This window comes from Pseudopipra pipra, chromosome 6, assembly GCF_036250125.1.
Source record: "Pseudopipra pipra isolate bDixPip1 chromosome 6, bDixPip1.hap1, whole genome shotgun sequence".
NCBI lineage: Eukaryota > Metazoa > Chordata > Aves > Passeriformes > Pipridae > Pseudopipra > Pseudopipra pipra.
The window spans coordinates 20,006,775-20,027,722 of record NC_087554.1 but is presented as its reverse complement, the minus strand read 5'-3'; the positions used below and the strand labels follow the sequence as shown (position 1 = coordinate 20,027,722).

The 20,948-nt window shown below is 37.2% G+C and overlaps 1 protein-coding gene across 1 annotated transcript in view; it reads right to left on the bottom strand.

The window, feature by feature from the left end:
• Window positions 1-10,574: 10,574 nt before the first annotated feature.
• The window catches only part of PDHX (pyruvate dehydrogenase complex component X), a 35,865-nt gene continuing 25,491 nt past the window's right edge, over window positions 10,575-20,948 (bottom strand). The window contains exons 8-11 of the mRNA XM_064657737.1: window positions 19,955-20,013; window positions 16,284-16,442; window positions 14,007-14,071; window positions 10,575-12,037 (exon numbers count right to left, since the gene is read on the bottom strand). Coding sequence (XP_064513807.1) covers window positions 11,773-12,037; window positions 14,007-14,071; window positions 16,284-16,442; window positions 19,955-20,013 — 548 coding nt within the window. The 3' untranslated portion in view covers window positions 10,575-11,772. The remainder of the gene's footprint in view (window positions 12,038-14,006; window positions 14,072-16,283; window positions 16,443-19,954; window positions 20,014-20,948) is intronic.

The window sequence follows — 20,948 nt, the reverse complement described above, 5'->3', positions numbered from 1 at the left end:
TAGTTGCAGTCAACAGTCACAATGCTGTGGTTGACTGCCATCTGTTTACCCAGCAGGCACAGCAAAGCAAGCTTCTGTTCTTTCTGGAGTCTATGAAAACTGCAGAGAAGAGCTTGGTGTTTGTAGGTCATAGTGCATTTGTGTTGTTAGAAACTGGGAATTGCTAGCACGCCACCAAACACATTGGCATATTATAACAATCCTGCTGCTGAGACAAGAGCAATGACAGCACTTTTCTTTCTTAAAACGAAATGTAAATAATTATTCAGTGAGATGCAGTAAGATTGTATTAAACAGTAGAGATGAGGCATATTATTTATGAAGCACAGTGGACTCAAGAAGATATAGTAGTGTTTACCCACTCTCTAATACACTGCTGTTTTTTCTTTAGCTTACTCATTGCCACAGGAATTTATCTTCTGTTTTAAGGATAACGGTTACTTTGGTGGTTTGGCAGAGGACCTAAATGTCAAGGATGGAAATCCTGACTTTCTTAAAGTTTCGGGATAGTAAATGTTTTATTCTATCATGTGCTGGAGATAAAAAAAAGGCCTGTGGAAAATTCAGGTCACAATAAGAAGCAAGTTTTTTCCAAATCTAGGGGACAGTTGTATTACAGGCCTTGATTCCTGTTTCTTTCTCTCCACACTGGAACTTGAAAATTTATGAGTGATGTATCTATATCTATGCCCATACTTAATTGCAAATGACTCTCATTTTCCAATCATCCTTTTCTGCATCACTCCAGCTGTCATAAGGTAATACAGTAAATTAGTATGTGGATTTTTTTTAAACAGTCTTTGGTATCAGCAACTCTCTTTTTCCTACGTCATTCTGTTTTCTGTCCCTAGTGTAGGCATATTTAGACAGTTTTCCACACCCCTTGATGCACTCCAGAAAACAGAGATTACTTTACAGTAAATTAAACTGAACTTGCTTGCTGAAGTAGGTGCTACAAAATATTTTAACATCAAAATATGAGGGCACACCGGCTTAAAATTCTGGCAGATTAATGATAAACAATACATTGTTGAAATGCAACCTGAAAAGTTACAACGGTTTCCCAAGTTCCAAAAAGAATGACTGATACCCCCACTGGAGTTTAATCAGGCTACCTTAGGGATGACATACAACAACATGTATTTAGCTATTATAGAGAAACATTTTTTTTCTCAAGTACCCACCCTACTGTTAATAATTCTGAAAAGATTGTCTTCTGTGTAAAATCCAGATTATATTTTCCTCCAGCTAAAGAGCAGCAGTAATTTCATAAAAGAATCTGCCATACAGGGTGTTGATGTCTGGATAAGAGATTTGACTCTCTCAAATGTCAGAATTGAAAAAAATTGCTGGAGAAGATAAAGGCAGAAGATCTTTGAAGTACTGTGTTCTCATGGTGAATACACAAGCAGACAGCAAACGACACTACAGCAAACAGCTTCTGCCTCTGTTCATCAGACCTGTTCTGCTTCCTGCAGTGCCAGCCAGTTGACCTGCATCTCCATTTTTATACCCACCTCTAATCTCCAGCATATGTACCTCTTCTTGAAAATTCCATAACTCTCTTAGCATGGTCTCCTTCTGTAACCTCCTGTCTCATCTGCTCGCATGTACTCCCCCCTTGAGACAATTTATCTTCCTCGGAATATAACAGGAATTGCATTCTCATCTGTTCTAAAAATCACACCAAATTAGAGAGTTAATTACATTACTTTGAATTACAATAAAGTTAATTAATTGTTAATTCTTATTCCAAATAATCAGCTGGAATAGTACTGGGGGAAATCCAGTGTATGGTCTTTTATAGCTATTCATTTGCCTTAGTTTTTAAGATCAAAGGCATTGGTTTGATGATGTTCTTGGTTTAAGACAACAAAGCTGGTGTGTTGTAATCAGCACCAACACGTACATGCATCTCTTGCTTTTTTCCCCTACTGTTTTCCTGCCATAGTTTCAGCCTATTCACTAAAGAAATGTTTTATTGTGTACATGCAAGGTATTTAGATGTCTACCTAATTATTCTTAGGTTTTGGAAAGTGATGTATGCTGGAAAAAGTCTGTATACTTATAGTAGGATTTTTGGTTTTGTTTATGTGTAGGTTGAGGGCTTTTTCATTTAAAAAAATCAAAGAATGCTTAAGGAAGAAATAACTATATTTCATATTAATTTACCATGTAACACATTTATACTGAGGAGCACTATTTAATTTTTATTTCTATTCTAAATACTCAGTAAAGGAGTCCAATTGTCCTGCTGGCTGGATGTGTTCAATACGAAATCAGAGCACACTTCTAATTTACTTCCATGCATCTTACCCAGTTTTAGTAGCAGTTATGTATTTTTCAGTTCCTGATTTTCAAAAATTTCTGTATCTTCTTCAACATGCTTCAGTAAATCCCTTGGTAAGCACGTGGTTAGCAGGCAGTCCTTGGAAATCTGGAGTGATACTATGTTTGAAGTCTGGAGTTTCCTGGGCACCTAAACTTAAAACTCAACAGTCATCTGTATACATCTAGTTTTGTGCCAGGACTTACTAGACAAGTTTCCTCCTTTTTGCTTCATGATCCAAATCTCCAAATTATAAATAACAGTAGTTGATGCTGAAGATGAGATCAGTTTTAATCAAACGTAAAGACTAAAGTGTCTCTTTCTTTCTGTTACTATTTCACTGAAGTTCAGTTCACTGCTATAAATGATCTGAAACTTATCAGAAAGATAATAAAATCAAGTTGTTCTTCAGTAAGTGCTTTGCTTCACAGTATGAGAGTAGCTTGCAAGATGATTTCTTGCCTTTTGCAGTGAAAGTACAAAGGTCCTGTCAAAAAAACATTCAATTTAAAAAAAATAATCTTTCGTGTTCATTCTCTAGGGAAACAAGAAACAGCATGTCAAAAACCTAACAGTTTTTGGTTTCTGTCCACACTTACCTGTGATGTAACTCAGCAATGAGAGTTTGTTGTTTAAATGCAAGCTTCATTTTAGACACCTTTGGATATCCCACCTAGTCTCTAGCTACTACTTCTGAAGAGTAGCTGTTGTCCTCTATTCTTTTAGCTTTTCCTTTTCTTTTTTTTTTTTTTTTTAAACCAGATGTAAAGGGCCACTACAATCCCAACATGGGACCTGAGGGGTAAAAAAAAAATAAAACAGTAAATTATAAAATTATAAACCGTGCTGGCTTCAACAATGTTGTGTTTGATATATCTCTCAGTGAACAGTCTCTAATAAAGTGATTTGGTAACAGTCACAGATACTCTGGTCTAAAATGTAAAACATATTATGTTATTAATGAGTCCTAGTTTAGTGAATCTTGAAGAATTAAATCAGTTTGCAGATGGACAAAGAAACTCTTTTGAAGAAGTGGCAAATCCTGCTGGATTACAAGAACAGTTTACAAAGGAGGAAATAAAGTAATCTTAATACTTCCTCTTGCTTCACAGGCTTTCAGTAGTTAGCTCAAAACAAACCATTCAAAGAATTTTTTCTGGGTAGAAAACAGTCTACTGTTTTCTAAAACAGTAACTTGCGTGTATAAAGTGACTAAAACAGTCACATGCGTGTATATAGAAAATAATCACGGATTTTTACTTATAGCTGCTGCTTTACTCCCTTTGCAGAATCTGATAAAAAAGTGAAGATAAATATCAACCAGTTTCTGTCACAGTGCTGGTAAGCAGAGAAGATAGCTTCAAGGAGAAACAGCACCAGCAAGGATTATTCAAAACCAGTGGGAAGATGACCTAACAACTGAGAAAGGATAGCAACCCAAGCTCACAGAAAAGGAGGCAGCAGGGCTGTTAGGATTTTCACCTTAAGTATATGATTCACACACTGGCTCAGTTCTCAAGACTTGCATCCAACAGACGTGAACCAAGTGCCTCTAGATCATCTCAATCACAGTCAGAATAAGCTCAACACAAGCCTTCACATTTACAATGGTGGAGAAATTGTTATAATTTAAGATACAGTACAGGTACACTGCTGAAATCATCACAAGGAAAATATAAATCTGATTATCTGGTAAAATTTCTCTCCCCTTTAATCTCTAGAATCTTTATATAATGTCCCCAAGTAGCTGAACTAGATCATAGAATCATTTAGGTTGGAAAAGGTCCTTGAGATCATCAAGTCCAATTGTACACCTACCACTGCCCACAATAAACCATGTCCCTAAGTGCCACATCTACATGTCTTTTAATACCTCCAGGGATGGTGGTGATTCAACCACTTCCCTGGGCAGCTTGTTCCATTGCTTGACATCATTGATGTAACTCCATTCACCACTACTCTCTAGGCACAGCCATCCAACCAGTTTTTTACTCAGCAAACACCCATCCAAGCCATGGACTATCAGTTTCTTCATGAGAATGCTGTGGGAAACAGTGTCAAAGGTTTTACTGAAGTCCAGGTAGATAACATCCACAGCCTTTCCCTCATCCACTAAGCCAGTTGCCTTTTCACAAGAGGAGATCAGGTCAGTCAAGCAGGACCTGCCTTTCACAAACCCATGCTGGCCGGGCCTAATCCCCCGGTTGTCCTGCATGTGCCACATGATCACACTCAGGATGAGCTGCTCCACAACCTTCCCCAGCACCGAGGTCAGGCAGACAGGCCTGTAGTTCCCTGAATCCTCCTTCCAGCCCTTATTGTAGATGGGCAACACTTTTGCTCACTTTCAGTCAAATGGGACCTCCCCGGTGAGCCGAGACTGTTGGCAATTTTTTGAAAGATGCTTCAGCTTTCTGCTGTGTGATCAGTTGTTTTCTTTGTCTTCTCACAATTTGATGACTTGAAAGACATGAGACTGAGTGCCAGGAGACCTCAGACACATGAACACAAAGGACTGTTTCACTGACATTTCACAGTATCACTGGAAGCCAAAGGCAGCTTTTTAAGATGTAGTTGAAGCTGCTATCCTAATCTTTTCAGTTCCTCTCTGTGGACAGAGAGTTCAGTGTACTTCTGTGAACAGCTTGAGTAATAGTTTAATTTAAGACTATTTTCTGTATTCTGTATTTTCTATTTTCATTTCAGAACTCAGTATTCTATTTGCATATTAGCAAGAAAACAGTTACTAAGGAAAGGACAGACAGAAATTCATAAAAACTTTAACTCTTTCTGAGAAAGTTTACTCCTCACAGGCTTCAAAAAAAGTTGAAGTTTACTTCCAAGTCCAAATATGCTTTCATTATAAAACAGTCTGTTTGTATAAGGATGTCAGAGATAACATAAGTTCCTAGTAACTCATGATGAGGTGAGTCAAGGCATTCTGGGATTGTCGGAAAAACTGATTAAGCAGTGCCAGATAAGAAATTCTTCAAATGATTTAAACAACTGACACAAAGATGACTTCTTATTTTAAAAGTGGTGGTCAGTACTAAAATAATCTCTATGCATACACTTTATTATTTATATAAATCTACATCTAAAACAAAACTTGTGCAATTGAATATCTTTAAAATGTTCATAGGAATTCACATGAAAACATTTTTATGTATAGATACAATCCACAATTTTGTGAGAACATCAGTGTATTTATAAGTGTTGTGGTAAACTAGGCCACCAATTTTTTCAGGACACTGAAACGAATTTTAAGTGGAAAAAAAAGAAAATTGAGTAAAAGAAAATTAGTTGTTGCTCTCACTTGGTTTAGAGCCTCCAAAAAGGTCATCTTTACATTTCCTATCACTGGTGACATGGGCACCTGCTCCAGAAAACTTACCTAGCAGTTGCATACCTCAAGCAAATGAAATTGCAATCTATAATTGTTTAATATTCTCTTCACTTATGAAACTCCAGCCAAATATTCTAAAAGACCACAAAAATAATAGCAAACCACATGACAACATTTATTTTTAGTACCACAAAAACTTCAGAAGAAACCTCTATAACTTCCAGAGTCAAAAGAACACATTGTAGAGTTTTTAATTAGAACTTGTGGTTGCTATGGGAAAAAATTGTCACTTAACAAGACAAACCCACATTTTTCTGTGTTTAATTAATCTGAAAACTGAAAAAAACCAAAACAAACAGTCCCCATCCCCACAGTCTTTAAGCATGCAAGAATCCAGAGTTCTTTTGTCACTGAGTTCTCAACAGAGTCACTGTTTTCCTGTCCTAATCTCTCTTGCTTTTGTGTCACTAGTTAGACAAACTGATGTCTCAGTGGAGCAAGCATTATGGCTACTCAGTAGGGGTAGTTTGCTTTGCTGGTTGGATTTTTGTTTGTCTTGTTTGTTATTGTTGTTTTAAAGATGGCATTTCCTGTGGCATTGATGTCTGTCTAATCAATTCCGAAATTGAAAGTAAATTGGCAATTACCATCCATGACTAGTTTGATATAAATGGTACACACACACACACACACACACATACACACACACAACTGAGCTGAATATAGTGCACATCCACAAGGGGACAATCACTGCATTAAACAGCTTTAAAATTAAACCAGACTCAGGTTGAGGAAAGTGCAGAGAAAAATAATGGTTTAGCCTATGCCTAAATCAGTCCTAATACCATATGTTTTCTAGAATATCCCTTTCTGGACTGTTAGACTTATCCACAAGTTTCGTAAAGTACTCTGCAAAAATTTTATGTTTTACCTGCTTAGTTCATTGTCTTTTTATTATTTAACAAAAATAAATATTTAAAACCTCTTCAGGTGCACTGGACAAATTATTTTCACTCTTTCTACCACCACATCCCCCAAAATACCGTGATGAGGTGCATATAAGGGAAGGCTGCGTTCTCACACAGAGATTGCTTCATAGATCCTTCAGGGTCTCTCTCTTAGCCAAGAGTAATTGCTCCCAGCTATCATTGCACCTGTCTCATCACTTGTGTTTGAGCAACAGATGCAATGTTGCAACTAGTTTCTTCAAATGTAATCAGGGCAGGTTTCTCTTAGGCCTCCCTCAGTGTTGTACCTATACACACATACACTGGCACACACACATTAAAGCAGAAATGTTGAAGTCTCAGCAGGGGAATTCAGAAGCCTGCCTTGGTTCCTCCTGTAACCCGAATCTGAAAAGCTTTAACAAACGTGGCTGAAATATCAGCTGACCCCTCTTTACCAGTCTATCCCCGCATGTACAGAGGTTACACACGGGCACACACACACATGCAAAGTATGCACCTCTTTTAAAAGAAGGTCCAAGAAGTAAAATCCCCTTTCTTAAATGCATCACAGAATATTAAGATTTTGAAGTATTATTTCCTTCAGAGTATGCCCAACTCAATTACATGGACAGAGGTCATGCTTGTACTTTATGGCTTAAAGATATCCAGGCATTCCTGGATAATCAATAAAATAGATATAATGCTTATACAAAGAAAGTTGAGTTCAAGTACAGATGAAGAAGACTACTTTCTTTTGACTTTCTTTTGTCTTTTCTACCCTGCACAACAGGGATTGTCTTCAAAATTAAAGATGTTTTCTTGCAACTGCCCAAATGTAGTCTTTGGCTAAAATGCCTCTCTCTCAGCTCAGATCACACTTAATATTTAAGCCATGTGAATAATATTTGAGATAGTCCTGACAGCTCAACTTGAATTATCACATTTCTTCTCCTTTATTAGTATTATCCCTTTCAATAAGAGGGTCTAGACCCTCTCTTTATAGCCTCCACCTGCAGCTGTCAGAGTAGCTGAAGCCTGTCAGATAGCGTACAAATATATATGAATAGCAGCCAAGGATGTACCTTACAGCATTATTTAGGATAACTTTGCATATCCCAAAATGTTTCTTCTGCTCCAGACTGGGAGTTAGCCCTTGTTATAAGGTTAAGACACCACCTGCTTTGAACACTATGATAGCTATATTAGGTTCAAAATAGGAATGGAGAGAGGAAAGACTACTAAATATTCAGGGAGGGGGGAGAAATTATTGTTACAAATAATGCACAGATTCAAATGAAAGTAATATAAAGTGAATAGTAAAGATGCTCTAGAATCCTTGCCTAGAATTCTAGAATAAGAGAGTAAGTAATGTATTGCACTCAGAATATTGAGTGAAATTTACACTGTAAGCCAGAATTCTCAAACTTCGGAAGAGTGTAAGAAGAGTTCCTTTCCTGATCAACCAAGGGATCTGTTACAGTTCCTATTCTCCATGCAAGGAAGAGGAAACAGAGTACTACCGTCTGCTGAAACCTAGAAAAAGTCAGTGCATGCTGCTTATGGAGACTGGGACATGACACAGCAAGTATGAGCATCTGCACAAGCAAACGCCCTCCACGGATATTTAAGCTTATAATTTATTTGGCAGAGAAGAAATTAAAAGTGCATTAAAGTTTCAAAATGAAACATAGTTATTTTCTTAAGATAGGAAGCTGAAACAGGACTTAATTGATCACTAGGTCAATGGAGAGTATCCTACAAGGTTCAATTGTTTGGATCCCTTGCCAAGTGAAGTGAACAGCATGTGGCAATGAATGTTACATAGAAAACACAAAAATCACAAAAACGTAGGAGAGGAGAGCTCCTGCTCTAACAATTCAGCATATTTTTCATACAACAGTGAACAGAAATAAAATGTTCACAGCTGCCCTTTCTTCCTATCTAGGTCTAGCCCATGTGAGAGAAACTTCCAAGTTATAAAAGAGAATCTTCTCTTGATCTCTAATCTTTTAAGGATATAAAAAGTGGTATTCATTAACACAGCATGAATCATTTTCCTTACTACAGGTACTGAACAAACAGAAAAGTCTGTCATTTTCCAGCTCGTTATTTCTCATAATGACACAAATGTTTAACTTGCCAGGTAGGACCACTATTGTGGAGCGAGGGAAGAACAATATGGTCATTGTATCAGAATAATTATCTACTATGATACTTTAAGTTCAAGCAAAATTGACATAAAAGGGAAGGAGTGCAAACTGAATTCAAGCAAACAGTGATGGCTTTACACTGACACAGGTTAGGCAGATTTTGTAAAGTAACTGTGCAAAGTAGCCAGTCAAGCTTCCAGTTTAATCAACACACGTGATTTCACCCAAATCCTAGGTTTCTGTGTTTCTTGGAACACTTACAGATTAGCATGTTTCTACACATCTCTACCAGGCTACCATGAACATCCTCCTGCTTTACTCAAGCAGGACTACAAAGAAAAAAATCCCCAGAGGTTATAAGTTTAAAACTTACACTTAACTAAGAACATGCTGAAAGGTACTTTCAGCTGATTGGATTTTTTTTTGTTGTTTACTCTCTTATGGACCCAATTGCCATGCTGACTTAAGAGGAATCTGCTCTCTATGCCTTCAACATTTTAAGGACAAATGGAACAGAACATCATTGAATGAGTCAGCAGTGTGTCCTGGCAGCCAAAAGGGTCAGCTGTATCCTGGAGTGCAGGATACAGTATCAAGCAGGAAGATAAGTTATAGAAATTTTATTTCATAAGAATATATTGCAGGAAAAAAAAAATCCCCAAAAGTCAAATATTCTGACAGTGTAATTAGGGATTAAAGTGTGACACAGAGTTCAAGATTTGTCAGCAACGACAAAATCCAAAATAGCTACCCTTTATTTTTTTCTAATCATGCATCCTGCAAAGGAAAATGATATAAAGATAGTAAGTATCCTAAAGGCACACATTTCCAGCAGATATTAGTATACTCCTTAGTTTTTTTTCTAAATTACTCAAGAAAGCAGATCTCTTCATCGTATTTTTAGCTTAGCTTAGCCTGACAAGAGACATTTGAAAGAATAAAACATAAAAAGCTATATTTTTCATCTCTGAAATTTTTACTTTGAGGCAAATTTGGTTCAAAAGTAAGCATAACCACCACATATGATTCACTTTCCAGGACATTTTACCCCAAATCACCAAGAAGATACTGAACGTTTAATTTTCATCTGCATGGGTATATATTTGTTGTCTTACTTCTGTTTAAATGGAAGATGTTATCAAACAGTAATCTCACTCTAAATTAACGAGACCTGACTGCTATCACATGTCTGAATTCCATACATTTCCTTCCCAGGCTGATGACTGACGAGTCATATCCATTTCAACTGACAATGCTGGCAAGCAAGCAGGTGTAAAGAAACTGGAATTCAAGCCTGTATTAGCCCTCCTGAGACCTGCCCAGTTCAAAAGTTACAAAGGTTTATTTAACCTGCAGAAGAGGCTGCACTGTCTACAGGGAAAGCACAATGGATGTCTGAGCACCCACACAAATAAGACAGGACACACACGGCATACTTACATACAACAGCGCCTTCCAGTGGCTCCAAAAGCAGAAGTAAAACACTGACTCCCACTATGTGAACACACACATGTAAAACTACAGCTGCAAACATCAGCCACACTTTGGGAGCAGGACACACAATGCTGGGGAGCACACAGCACCACTAGAGCACCATGTACGAAAATGAAAAGCAGTATATCAGGTTTCAAATTTGTCTCCAAAATCCCTTGGGCAGAGCAGATTTAGTTATGCAAATAATGAGAGCTTCTTGTACAGTAAGGAAAACATATAAATTGGGGTTTTTTCCCCAAAGTAATATGGGATTGACAAAAAGCTTTGGAAAAATTAACAGTTAATCATTTCAAATTGCAAATTAATCCTCAGCACCCAATCTTTAATATAGTTTATCAGTGATTAACTCCTGGAAATACAGAATGGGTATGTCTGTTGCCGCACAGTAAACTAGATCTGGTAATCAAAATCTCTCCCGACTGTCAGATTAATAATCTATGAAATTTACAATATCAGAACAAGCTAAAGAAAGTAAGCTCATTTAGCAAAAACTCTCGATGCAGTATTAAATACAAATTTTGTCTTGCAATTAGCTTTTTACTTGTTGAGCTGCTGCCATAATCAAGTCCTACAAATCATTAAAAAAAAGTGCTTGCACAAACCAGAATAAGACAAACTCCCATAATTCTACTGACAATTTATATTCTCATGAGGTCCTGTAAACACAGTTATTTCATAACAAATACATACAATATGTAGTTCCATATTTACATATAACAAAAATACCAACTGACTTCTGTTAATTTAAACTTCAGGTCACTGCACTTGAGCCTCTGAGTTACAATTCAATATACACTGATGATGAAACACTTTCTACTTTTATCTATATCCAAAACATGCAAAGAACAGCATTAATCAGCAAATATTCACTGTGCAAAATCTGACCTTTCATACTGGGACCTCCATGAGAACACTGCTGGCACAATTAACTTGTGTTTTTTTCAATAATTAGAGGGGGCTTCTAAGAAAGATGGGAACAAACCTTTAGCAGGACCTGTTACAATAGGACAAAGGGTAATGGTTTTAAACTGAAAAAGGGCAGATTCAAACTAGACATAAGGAAGAACATTTTTGCAATGAGGGTGGTGAAACACGGGTTGTCCAGAGAGGTGGTAGATGCCCTATCCCTGGAAACATTCAAGGTCAGTTGGACAGGGCTCTGAAGATGTCTCTGCTCATTGCAGGGGAAGCTGGATTAAATTTTAAAGTTTTATTGAGTTTTTCTTTACAGATGAGATTGACTTTCCTATGCAAACCTGTGCCATTGGTACTAAAAATTTAAAGAAATGTAGTAAGTTAACTTTAAAGTCTTTTAGCTTTACAGTATAAAACCTGGTCATTACAGAAGACTAAAAGCATGAAACTTAAGTGTTTTACATTAATTCATAATTTAAATATTTTTAACTGTCCATTTCCAGCTATTTACTCCTCTATACAGAAAAACAACCCTAAGTATATAATTGTTATCTATGTTGTCAAAACAGGAAGCAATCTTCACCAAGTTCAACATAAGGCAAGTCGTATTGGATTCTCTATGTTGGCTTTCAAGGTCTCCAGAAACTTGGAAGCCAGTTCATCATCCACCACTCGACCATCACTTGAAAGAGTCACTGTCATGCGCTGATGCTGTTCAAGTTTCTCATTCCCTTCTTCATCTTCCACAATCCTGAGCTCTGGTCTTGCTCGGCCCACAGCTAGGATGCAGGCCTGAGGAGGGTTTATGACTGCAGTGAAACCACTGATGCCAAACATGCCCAGATTGGAGATACTGAATGAAAGAGAAAAGAGTTATCAGTAACATCAGAAATTGCATATTCCCTAGAAGAAATAAGCTATATTCAATGAGTACTATGATCTAAATCTCTTCTAAGGCAAAACTCATTAAGTTAAAAATAGATCTGAACTGTTTTCAGTTGAGCACGTTTAGACTCTTCTAAAGAGTTTGGGATTTTTGCAATTACAATTAATGCACCCTTTTAAAAGTCCTATTTATTTACGGTGATATATTCTTGCACAGCACACACTAAAGGCAGAAAGTAGGCCAGCAAAGCGATGACTTTAAATACACTTTGCCTATCCCTGTTCCAAGTTAAATGTCTTCTACACTGAATCTCACAACTTCAAATTAGAATGGCTGCTGATATCCACCAGGTGACACAATTTGGGCACCTAGGTATCACTCAGGCACTGGAAAACATCATTGTGCCTTTCTCCCCTGAACATTTCTGTCTGTGTCACCAACTGTGAAATGGTATATAAGGAAAGGCTTGGACTCTTTTGTGACAGATTGTCAGTTGAGAAAGCTGACACACCATTTCCTCCTTTGGGTTATAATTATGGCAAAGAGTGGAAAAACAATTAAACTGTAAAGAATCATAGAATAGTTTGGGTTTGAAGGGACATATAAAGGTCATCTAGCCCAGCTTCTCCTGCAATGAGCAGGAACATCCTCAACTAGATCAAGTTGCTCAGAGCCCCCTCCAACCTGACCTTGAATGTTTCTAGGATGGGGCATCTATCACCTCTCTGGGCAACCTGTGTGGGACAAGTTGTGACCCTCACGGGACCAGTGCTGTGTAATGTCTTCATCAGTGACATAGATGGCACAATAGAGTGCACTCTCAGCAAATTTGAAGATGACACCAAGCTGAGTGGTGTGGTTGACAAACCTGAGGGATAGGATGTCATTCAGAGGGACCAGGACAAGCTCAAGAACTGGGCTCATGGGAATCTCATAAGGTTCAACAAGGTCAAGTGCTAAGTGTTGCACCTGAGTCATAGTAACCCCTGATATCAATACAGGCTGGGGGGTGAACTGATCAAGAGGAGCCCTGAAGAGATGAACTCAGGAGTGCTGGTGGATAAAAAGCTGGTCATGAGGCAGCAGTGCATGCTCACAGCTCAGGAGGCAAACCGTATCCTGGGCTGCACCAAAAGCAGTGTGACCAGCAGGTCAAGGGACGTAATTCTGCCCCTCTGCTCTGGTGAGACCCCACCTGGAATACTGTATCCACTTCTGGAATCACAGAACCAGGTTGGAAAAGACTTTTAGGATCAAGTCCAACCATCAACTGGCAGCACCACCATGCTTGCCACTAATACATGTCCCTAAGTGCCATATGGACATGCTTTTTGAACACTTTGAGGGATGGTGACTCAATCACTTCCCTGGGTAGCCTGTTCCAACACTTGACAATCCATTTCATGAAGAAATTTTTCCTAATATCCAATATAAATTACTCCTGGTGCAACTTCAGGCCATTTCCTCACTTGAGGCCATTTTCCTCACCCGTCACCTCACTGCAACCTCCTTTCAGGTAATTGTACAGAGTGATAAGGTTCCCCCTGAGCCTCCTTTTCTCCAAGCTGAAGAACCCCAGCTTCCCCAGCTGCTCCTTGCGAGACTTGTGTTTTGGACCTTTCATCAGCATTCTTGCCCTTCTCTGGACTTGCTCCAGCACCTCAGTGTTTTTCTTGGGGGAAGTGGTCAAAATTGAACACAATACTCAAGTTGCGGCATCACCAGCGTCAAGTGCAAATGAAATTAACCCGAACCAAGATAATCGCTTCGCCCTGATACAAGACAGTGTATGTTTGGCCCTCAGAATCATCAAATGAAGTTTCTTCCTACGTGAAGGAAGACTTTAAAAGCAATGCATTAAAACACAGTGGAATAGTGAGGATAAAACAGTTCTGAACCCATGCTGCATGTATTAAATGCTGCTAGAGAGTTTTACCTAAAAGATCCTCCCTGGTACTCTTCTGGTAACAGTTTTCCATCTCTAGCCTTCTTTGCTAGAGCCTAAGGAAAATGAAAGAAGAAAAAGAGGCAGAGAAAAAAAATAGCATGTTGTAATAGACAAATTTTTTTTAATTCAGTAAGACATTTTAAGTACCATACAGACATTAAAAAGTCATCTGCTTTTGGATTTAGGGAAGCACCTCAGCAACACTGTTGTATCTGCAATAATATGGCAAAGAGACTAGCACACAAAACGTATTTTCCCAACAGTACTGGCTGTTCAATAAAAGCTGTTCTCTCATCTTACCAAAAAAAAAAATGTTGCTCCAATTTTCAAAATGGAACCACCATTCTCCCTAGTGTTTTTAGATTATCCAGCAAAATACTGATGAGACAAAATCACAATATTCCTCTTAACAGACTTGTTTAAAGAAACTGACATGTACCATTTCAGAACTTTCTACCACAATGAAAGAAAGTATTTCTTCCAGCTAAGTATTCAACCACCTTTTGAAGGTGCCTTTAAGACCACCCTTTCTGTGATCCCTATTTAATTTGTGAGACTTCTAAATGCAACTGAAGAAATGTTAAAATACAGCCCAAGAAGTTCATACTATGTTCTAAGATAATACCAGAGTTTTACAGAACTTTTAAATTCATAATAAAGGTGTCCAAGTTACAAGGACACATTGCATTATATTTTAGGTTTTTACTCATCTCTGAATAATTAGTGAACCAGAAGACAATAGCCACGGGAATAACATACACACAATAGGGTCAATATAAGCGTAATGCATTTGTGCAATTGCATTACTTGAATGATGAAAATATGGTACAAAGATGTACATGAACTGGAAAGAAGTTAAAATTAACATGCAGCAGAAGAGGACATATAAGCAATTACACAATGGAAGTGCCTACCAAACTGTCAGGGAGACTGACAGAGAAGCAGCTGCAGTTTTAGTTTGTGCCTCCCCCATGTGCATGCCAGCTACATATTTATTTCACTAATTCAGTGAAAAAGTGAAAAGCAGAACTGTGTTAGCGTGGACATCTGCAATCTATGTAACCCAGTGTCTTTTACAGTGAGTAGTGTGACTTATGTTACACATATTCCATTTGAAACAGAAGGGTAATGCTCATTTTATCATGGCCATATTAAACATGATGCAAGATTGCATTTCCATCATGAGAACTACAGGACACTGTGATTTATGATAGGAGAGGTTTTCAATACTGCACAGTATTACAGGTATTGGGAATGATAAGGAAAACATGACATACTTTACTTCTTATAACGCTTTTCTTCTCATCATTCTATCACTAATCTCAGAACAATCTCAGCTGACTGTCCTCTGCTGGCTATTATATTAGTGAAAGAAATTGTTTTTACAACACATTCAACATAAAGTAAGCAATATGGACGGGAAAAATGTTAAAAACATCCAATTATAAATGTTTTGTGATATGACACACCTTTTTCTGCTACACACAGACTAATATGATTTCTGTAGTTTTGGCAAGAATTTACACAGCACAGTGGTGTCTAGTCTGGGGACAGTTTTATGACCTTGCAGCAGTTTTATGCCCATTGCATTCCTCAGATGCTATAGGCCTTTGATTAGCACTCATTATGTGACAGAAAAAGGCTTGTGTTGGGGCATTTCATCATTCATTGTACTTTTGCCTGTCACAAAATACTCCTTCTCTGTCTGGCAGCAATGGCCACAGATCACTCTAACTGGCACCTGGCCTAGGCAAAATACTGCTCATTAGTCTGAGGAGTTCAATGTTATCTATAGGATGACATCCTCAACTGAATCGCATATTGAAAAAATGCAGACAGAAATAGGTTCTATAACATAATTGTAAAGAGAGTAACACAGATAAAAGCAAATTTCTGGGAAAGGGAAGGGAAAAAAACACCAAAAAACCAAAATTACAAACCCAAAGACCGGAAATACTACTGAAATTAACATTATCTAGCTTTAATGAGGATTACAAAAACACAATTACATAAAATTACAAAAGTCTGTACAGGTTTCAAGCAGTCTAGCCATCATTCAACTAAATAACATGATGACTAACTTACTGTTAATTAAAAATGGAGTTGCAAAATTAGGAATAATTTTGAAGTATAAGTAATGCTGACACTGCTTTAGACCCACTGCCTTTGCTATTACTGATGTGTATCTGGGTCATGCTACATTTTCTGCTACAAAAAACAGTGTAGCTACTCTATTCCTCAGCCTACTGCACATTTAAGACCTACCTTTGCAGAGGCAGCAATTTCTTGTATTCCCTTGGCAGCAACATCTTTTATGATTGGTGTAATGAGACCTCGGTCTGTTGCCACGGCAATAGATATGTCAATGGACTGCAGCTGCCTGCAGCCTTCTCCATCCCAGGTTACATTCACATCTGGCATTTGCTAAAAGGCAGACAGGGAATAAAAAAAAAAAGAGACAGCTTTTCAAAGAACAACGGTGTAATCAGCTGTTAAGAAAAAGGGTATTAAGGCACATAGTTATGTACAGGCACATTCACCAAATTAATTAGCTTGCCTTTATTTTATTTAAATTTACCTTGTCAAAAAGCATGAATGTATGCTCCAGAAACTGAAAATGGCAGAAATGGCCAGAAATTAACGAAAAAAATTAAAAAAACCCTACAAATTCCTTCATTGATACCACCCTATGGTTTCCCAGCATGTAAAGCTTCAAAGTAGTGCAATTACCCAAAATAAATCAAATTATGTTGAATCAGAAAGCATGGAAGTGGCCATCCTACTATACCCTAGTGTTGTTTTCCATTTGTGTCTCAAGCATGACTCTCAACAAGAATATGTTGCAGGTACACGCACTGTTATTCAGATAAGGTTCTCCTAAAATGCATCCAACTTTTTTTTGTGGAATCAATTAAAATTAAGATGTTTACTGATAATTTCCATGAGTTTTTTGAGTTTATCATGTAAAGCTGAAACAGCTCAGGGGAAAAAATATCCCAACATATAGGTGAAGCCTCAGGTAAGGTGGTCATAGATACTGTGAAGGAATTATTTCTAATAAATCCAAGATTAGTATTTAATGACCTTAATGAAATTACGAATTTGGACGTTGACTTCCTAGTGAAGAAGGTATTCCAGAAAAAAGTATGAGAGGGACATATTATCAAAAGTAACTCTACTATCTATCTCTATCAAAACTAACTCCACTACCTATCTCTGTTTATCTAAATCAATTGCACTCCCAGAAGAAGCGGTGTGACACTACCTTCAATTCCTATTCTTCAACATGAGAATGTATAGTTAAAAAAAAAAAAAAGTATTAGTACTACTCTTTGGAAACTGAATAAACTTCATAAGTCCCACAGTACACACACTTGTAAGATGCCCTCAAGTAGGTGCTGTACAACTATGACTATCTATATAAGGTATTCAAAAGAGATGCTAGGGACAAAGAGTTTGTCACTTCAGCAATGGAAGACTTACTTTTAAAGTAAGTCTTATAAAGTACTTATGCCTCCTTGTTCCAGAAAGACAGAATTACTCTAATGGGTTATCATCTGGTGGGCCCACTGGCACATTTAGAAAATTCTGTTTGTCAAATGGCAAGACCGAGCCAAACCACAGAACTCATAATTGGACTTGTGATCCTACAGGTGTGAGGGAGAAGCTTGCCATGTTAAAGAACTGATATAAGCAGTATCTTGATGTGTTTGCCAACCAATCATGAACTGTCAAACCAGCTGCAGTTGGCTCATTAAAGCTAGGAGAGCATATTTTTCGTTGTTCAGGAAGAAAATACTAATAAAATATGGATTGAACAGTGCCCAGAAAAGAGTTGATAAAGCTGCCCTGAATTTAAACTTGCAAATGCATTTACACCACCAAATTTCAGGGTAGGGAGGTGCAGATGGAAGTGAGTTTTCTTTTTTTAAACAAGTAGCCCACATCTTTTTCTGAAATGACGACAGAAAATAGCTGAGACATGAGTTTGATCATGAACTTGCTTCCTGATATACTGAGTTAAATCTGTTTGGGTTTTTTAAAGTTATTATTTTAATAGTCAAACAAATGTTAGCATGGATTTGTGACAAAGCAATAAAATAGAAGAATTAATTGATTACTTCCATATCGACACAATATTAATGTCCCCTAAAAAGCAATCTAACAACCCACTCAGAAAACAAAACACATAACCTAATATTTCATTCCTCTTGCTCTCTGCCTCCTGTTCCTTTCACCTGTTCTCTGGTGCAGAAATCTGTCATCCCATGCTCACACTTAGCAATTCACAGTAAATTCTGGATGCCACCATTTTCATGTAAGGTTTCACTGGGCCACAAAAAGAAGCTTCTTGCTATGTACACATCTAACAAAAGGACAGCACACATTTAGCCCCTCCTTCTGTTTCTGGTGTTGATTAACTTGTGGAGTTTTTTTCTAGTCTAGCTAACGCCCAGAATTTCTCTCAGGCACTTACTTATGAAACTGCCTAGTATTCTGTATATTTTCTGTCCAGATTGCAATTATGCATTAATCTATAGCTCTTACTATTATATGTTACTATTTAGAACAGGTTTGACTAGAAAGTTGTCAAGTCCATTCAAGTCCAGCACTCTCTCCTAATTCCATACATCCATGAGAACAGGAATAGTTCCCCAACTTAAACGTAAATTCCTCCCTCAGTTTTAAATAGTTAAAATAGCAGCTTTCGGAAACGGCTGCTCAAATGATGCACTGATATCAGAAAAGTCTAGCTTTTCTAGGCATTTATCATATAGCTAGAAGGTGTCATCACTGTGCATTTAAGAAGGTATAGGAAACAAATCCATTGCAATACCAAACTGCTTCAAAATCTGCATTTCTTCCTTGTAACACATTAGTACGTTGCCCTGATGACAAGGGCAAACTCCATCGGACAGTTTTAAGGATCAAGTGTGTGTCCCCCTTAATTATCTTTCTACATTCCAGCTATTAGTGATGACTAAAAGACACTATTTCCTTCTGAATCTTCCTGGCTTTCAGGCTGGTCAAAGCTCCCCTCTATGACTTAATTTTAAAATAAGTGCAAACTGAATTAAAACTAAACCCCCTTCAAACACCTTCCACACGTAAGTGAAACCATAATGGTTCTTTCTTTTCATAAGTTTGGTAATAAGATTAATTTTACATTATGTTTTCCAAGTGATTATATTTGAGACAACCTGGACTAAGAGGAAGTAGTTCCAAAGCATGGGAGTTCTCCTAAAGAAGTATCTCTGTAACATTTTAGTTTCAAGAAATTAAGTGGTACTGGGAATGCTTTCCAAACAGAGCAATAGACACAAATTGGAAGGCAATGTCTCCAGGTCTACACAGAGAACACACAAATAGCTTATGGTTACTGTAATGCCTCTGTAGCTTGGCATGGATTATGGAGATACTAATGAAATTTAAATTTTAACTTCAGCATGTATAACAATCATTTAATTTTTACATTGACAAAGGGAACAATGACAAGTCTTGGCAATGAGGAAAGACTGGTTGCCTGAAGAACTTTTATTTCAAAGCAGGTGTCACTGAATATGCCATCAGAATATATTTGAGGTATACATAAGACTTAGATAAATATTTGTTTATAACTATAAGAGAAATAAGATGCAACAAAGAATAGAAGACTTGACCATTGCTTTAGTCTGCTGACAAAGCAACTACTATTATCTGCAGCTGTTAACTATAGTATGTGGACCTTTACTAAGAAGTTCTCATTTTATGCAGTTCACAGCAAAGACAGTGCAGAGAATTTTATCTGGAGACCTAAAAAACCTGACAATAAGCAATACAGAATTACCAACTTCGCTATGATCACATTCATATCTCCACAGAGGCTCACAAAATACTTTTGTCTCCTTGGCAGTTGACTATCAAAAATATATTTTAAAAGTCAATTATTTGCTTACCTTCAGAGTAACTGCAGTTGCCTTGATAATAAAATCATTTACAGATACTTTAATGTCATCTGCAAAAAGAAAAGGAAAAAAAAAAGACAACAATTATTGCTCCTAAGATTTCTTTATCAGTATTTGTGTGATGACAGGATTCCAGCAATTCAGTAGATTTACTTCTTTGAATCACTGCCAGAAAGTCACTCACCTTCAAACTACAATCATAAAAGCAAGAAAACTTTTCTCCCCCTTGGGACAAAAAGAATATCTTCAAGAATGTATTCAGTCTTTAGAATTGATCTTTGTGTTTTTTTTTTTAAAAAGAAGTATAGCAGAAAGATAGGAGAAAAACCACCCCACTGTTTCTTCACTTTATAAAATAATGGGCCTTTAGACTTTTTTTTACCCAAGCCACACACTTAGTACCAGTCTATGAGGTGCATGTCTGCATGTCTCCTTCAGCAAACAGAACTTCACTACTTGCTTATACACCGTAAACATTGTGGAAAATGAGATTTCTGAAGTTAGACTGAATGACGAAAGAAAATTAAATGCACTAAGTGGCAGAGAGTGTGCCTGCAATAGTACCCAAACTTTGTAGGCATTGAGAAGTTCTGTAAACAAATGAATTCTCATTTCACCAGCATAATTAGCTAAACCTATCAAAAGAAAAAGTAATCAATATTTTCCCAATTTGATTTGAAAAGGGACATCTCCTCTAAGAGCATGAAGAATAATTAAAAAAGCCATTCTTAATTAATTTGGCTGCAACTGATAAAGTAGACATCAGCTTATCTCAACTGGTTTCCAGCAGATAAAAGGCAAGAAATTTCATTTTAGGCAGAGGTCAACTCAATAAACAATATTTTTAACTTCTGACACTTGAAGAAAATGATTATTTTTGAAGAATAGTTCACATTTTATAGAAATTTAAGATGAGAAGAATCCCTTGCAGATATTGCAATCATAACACATTATCTTGACTGACTTATCAAGTTCTGCCTTAAAA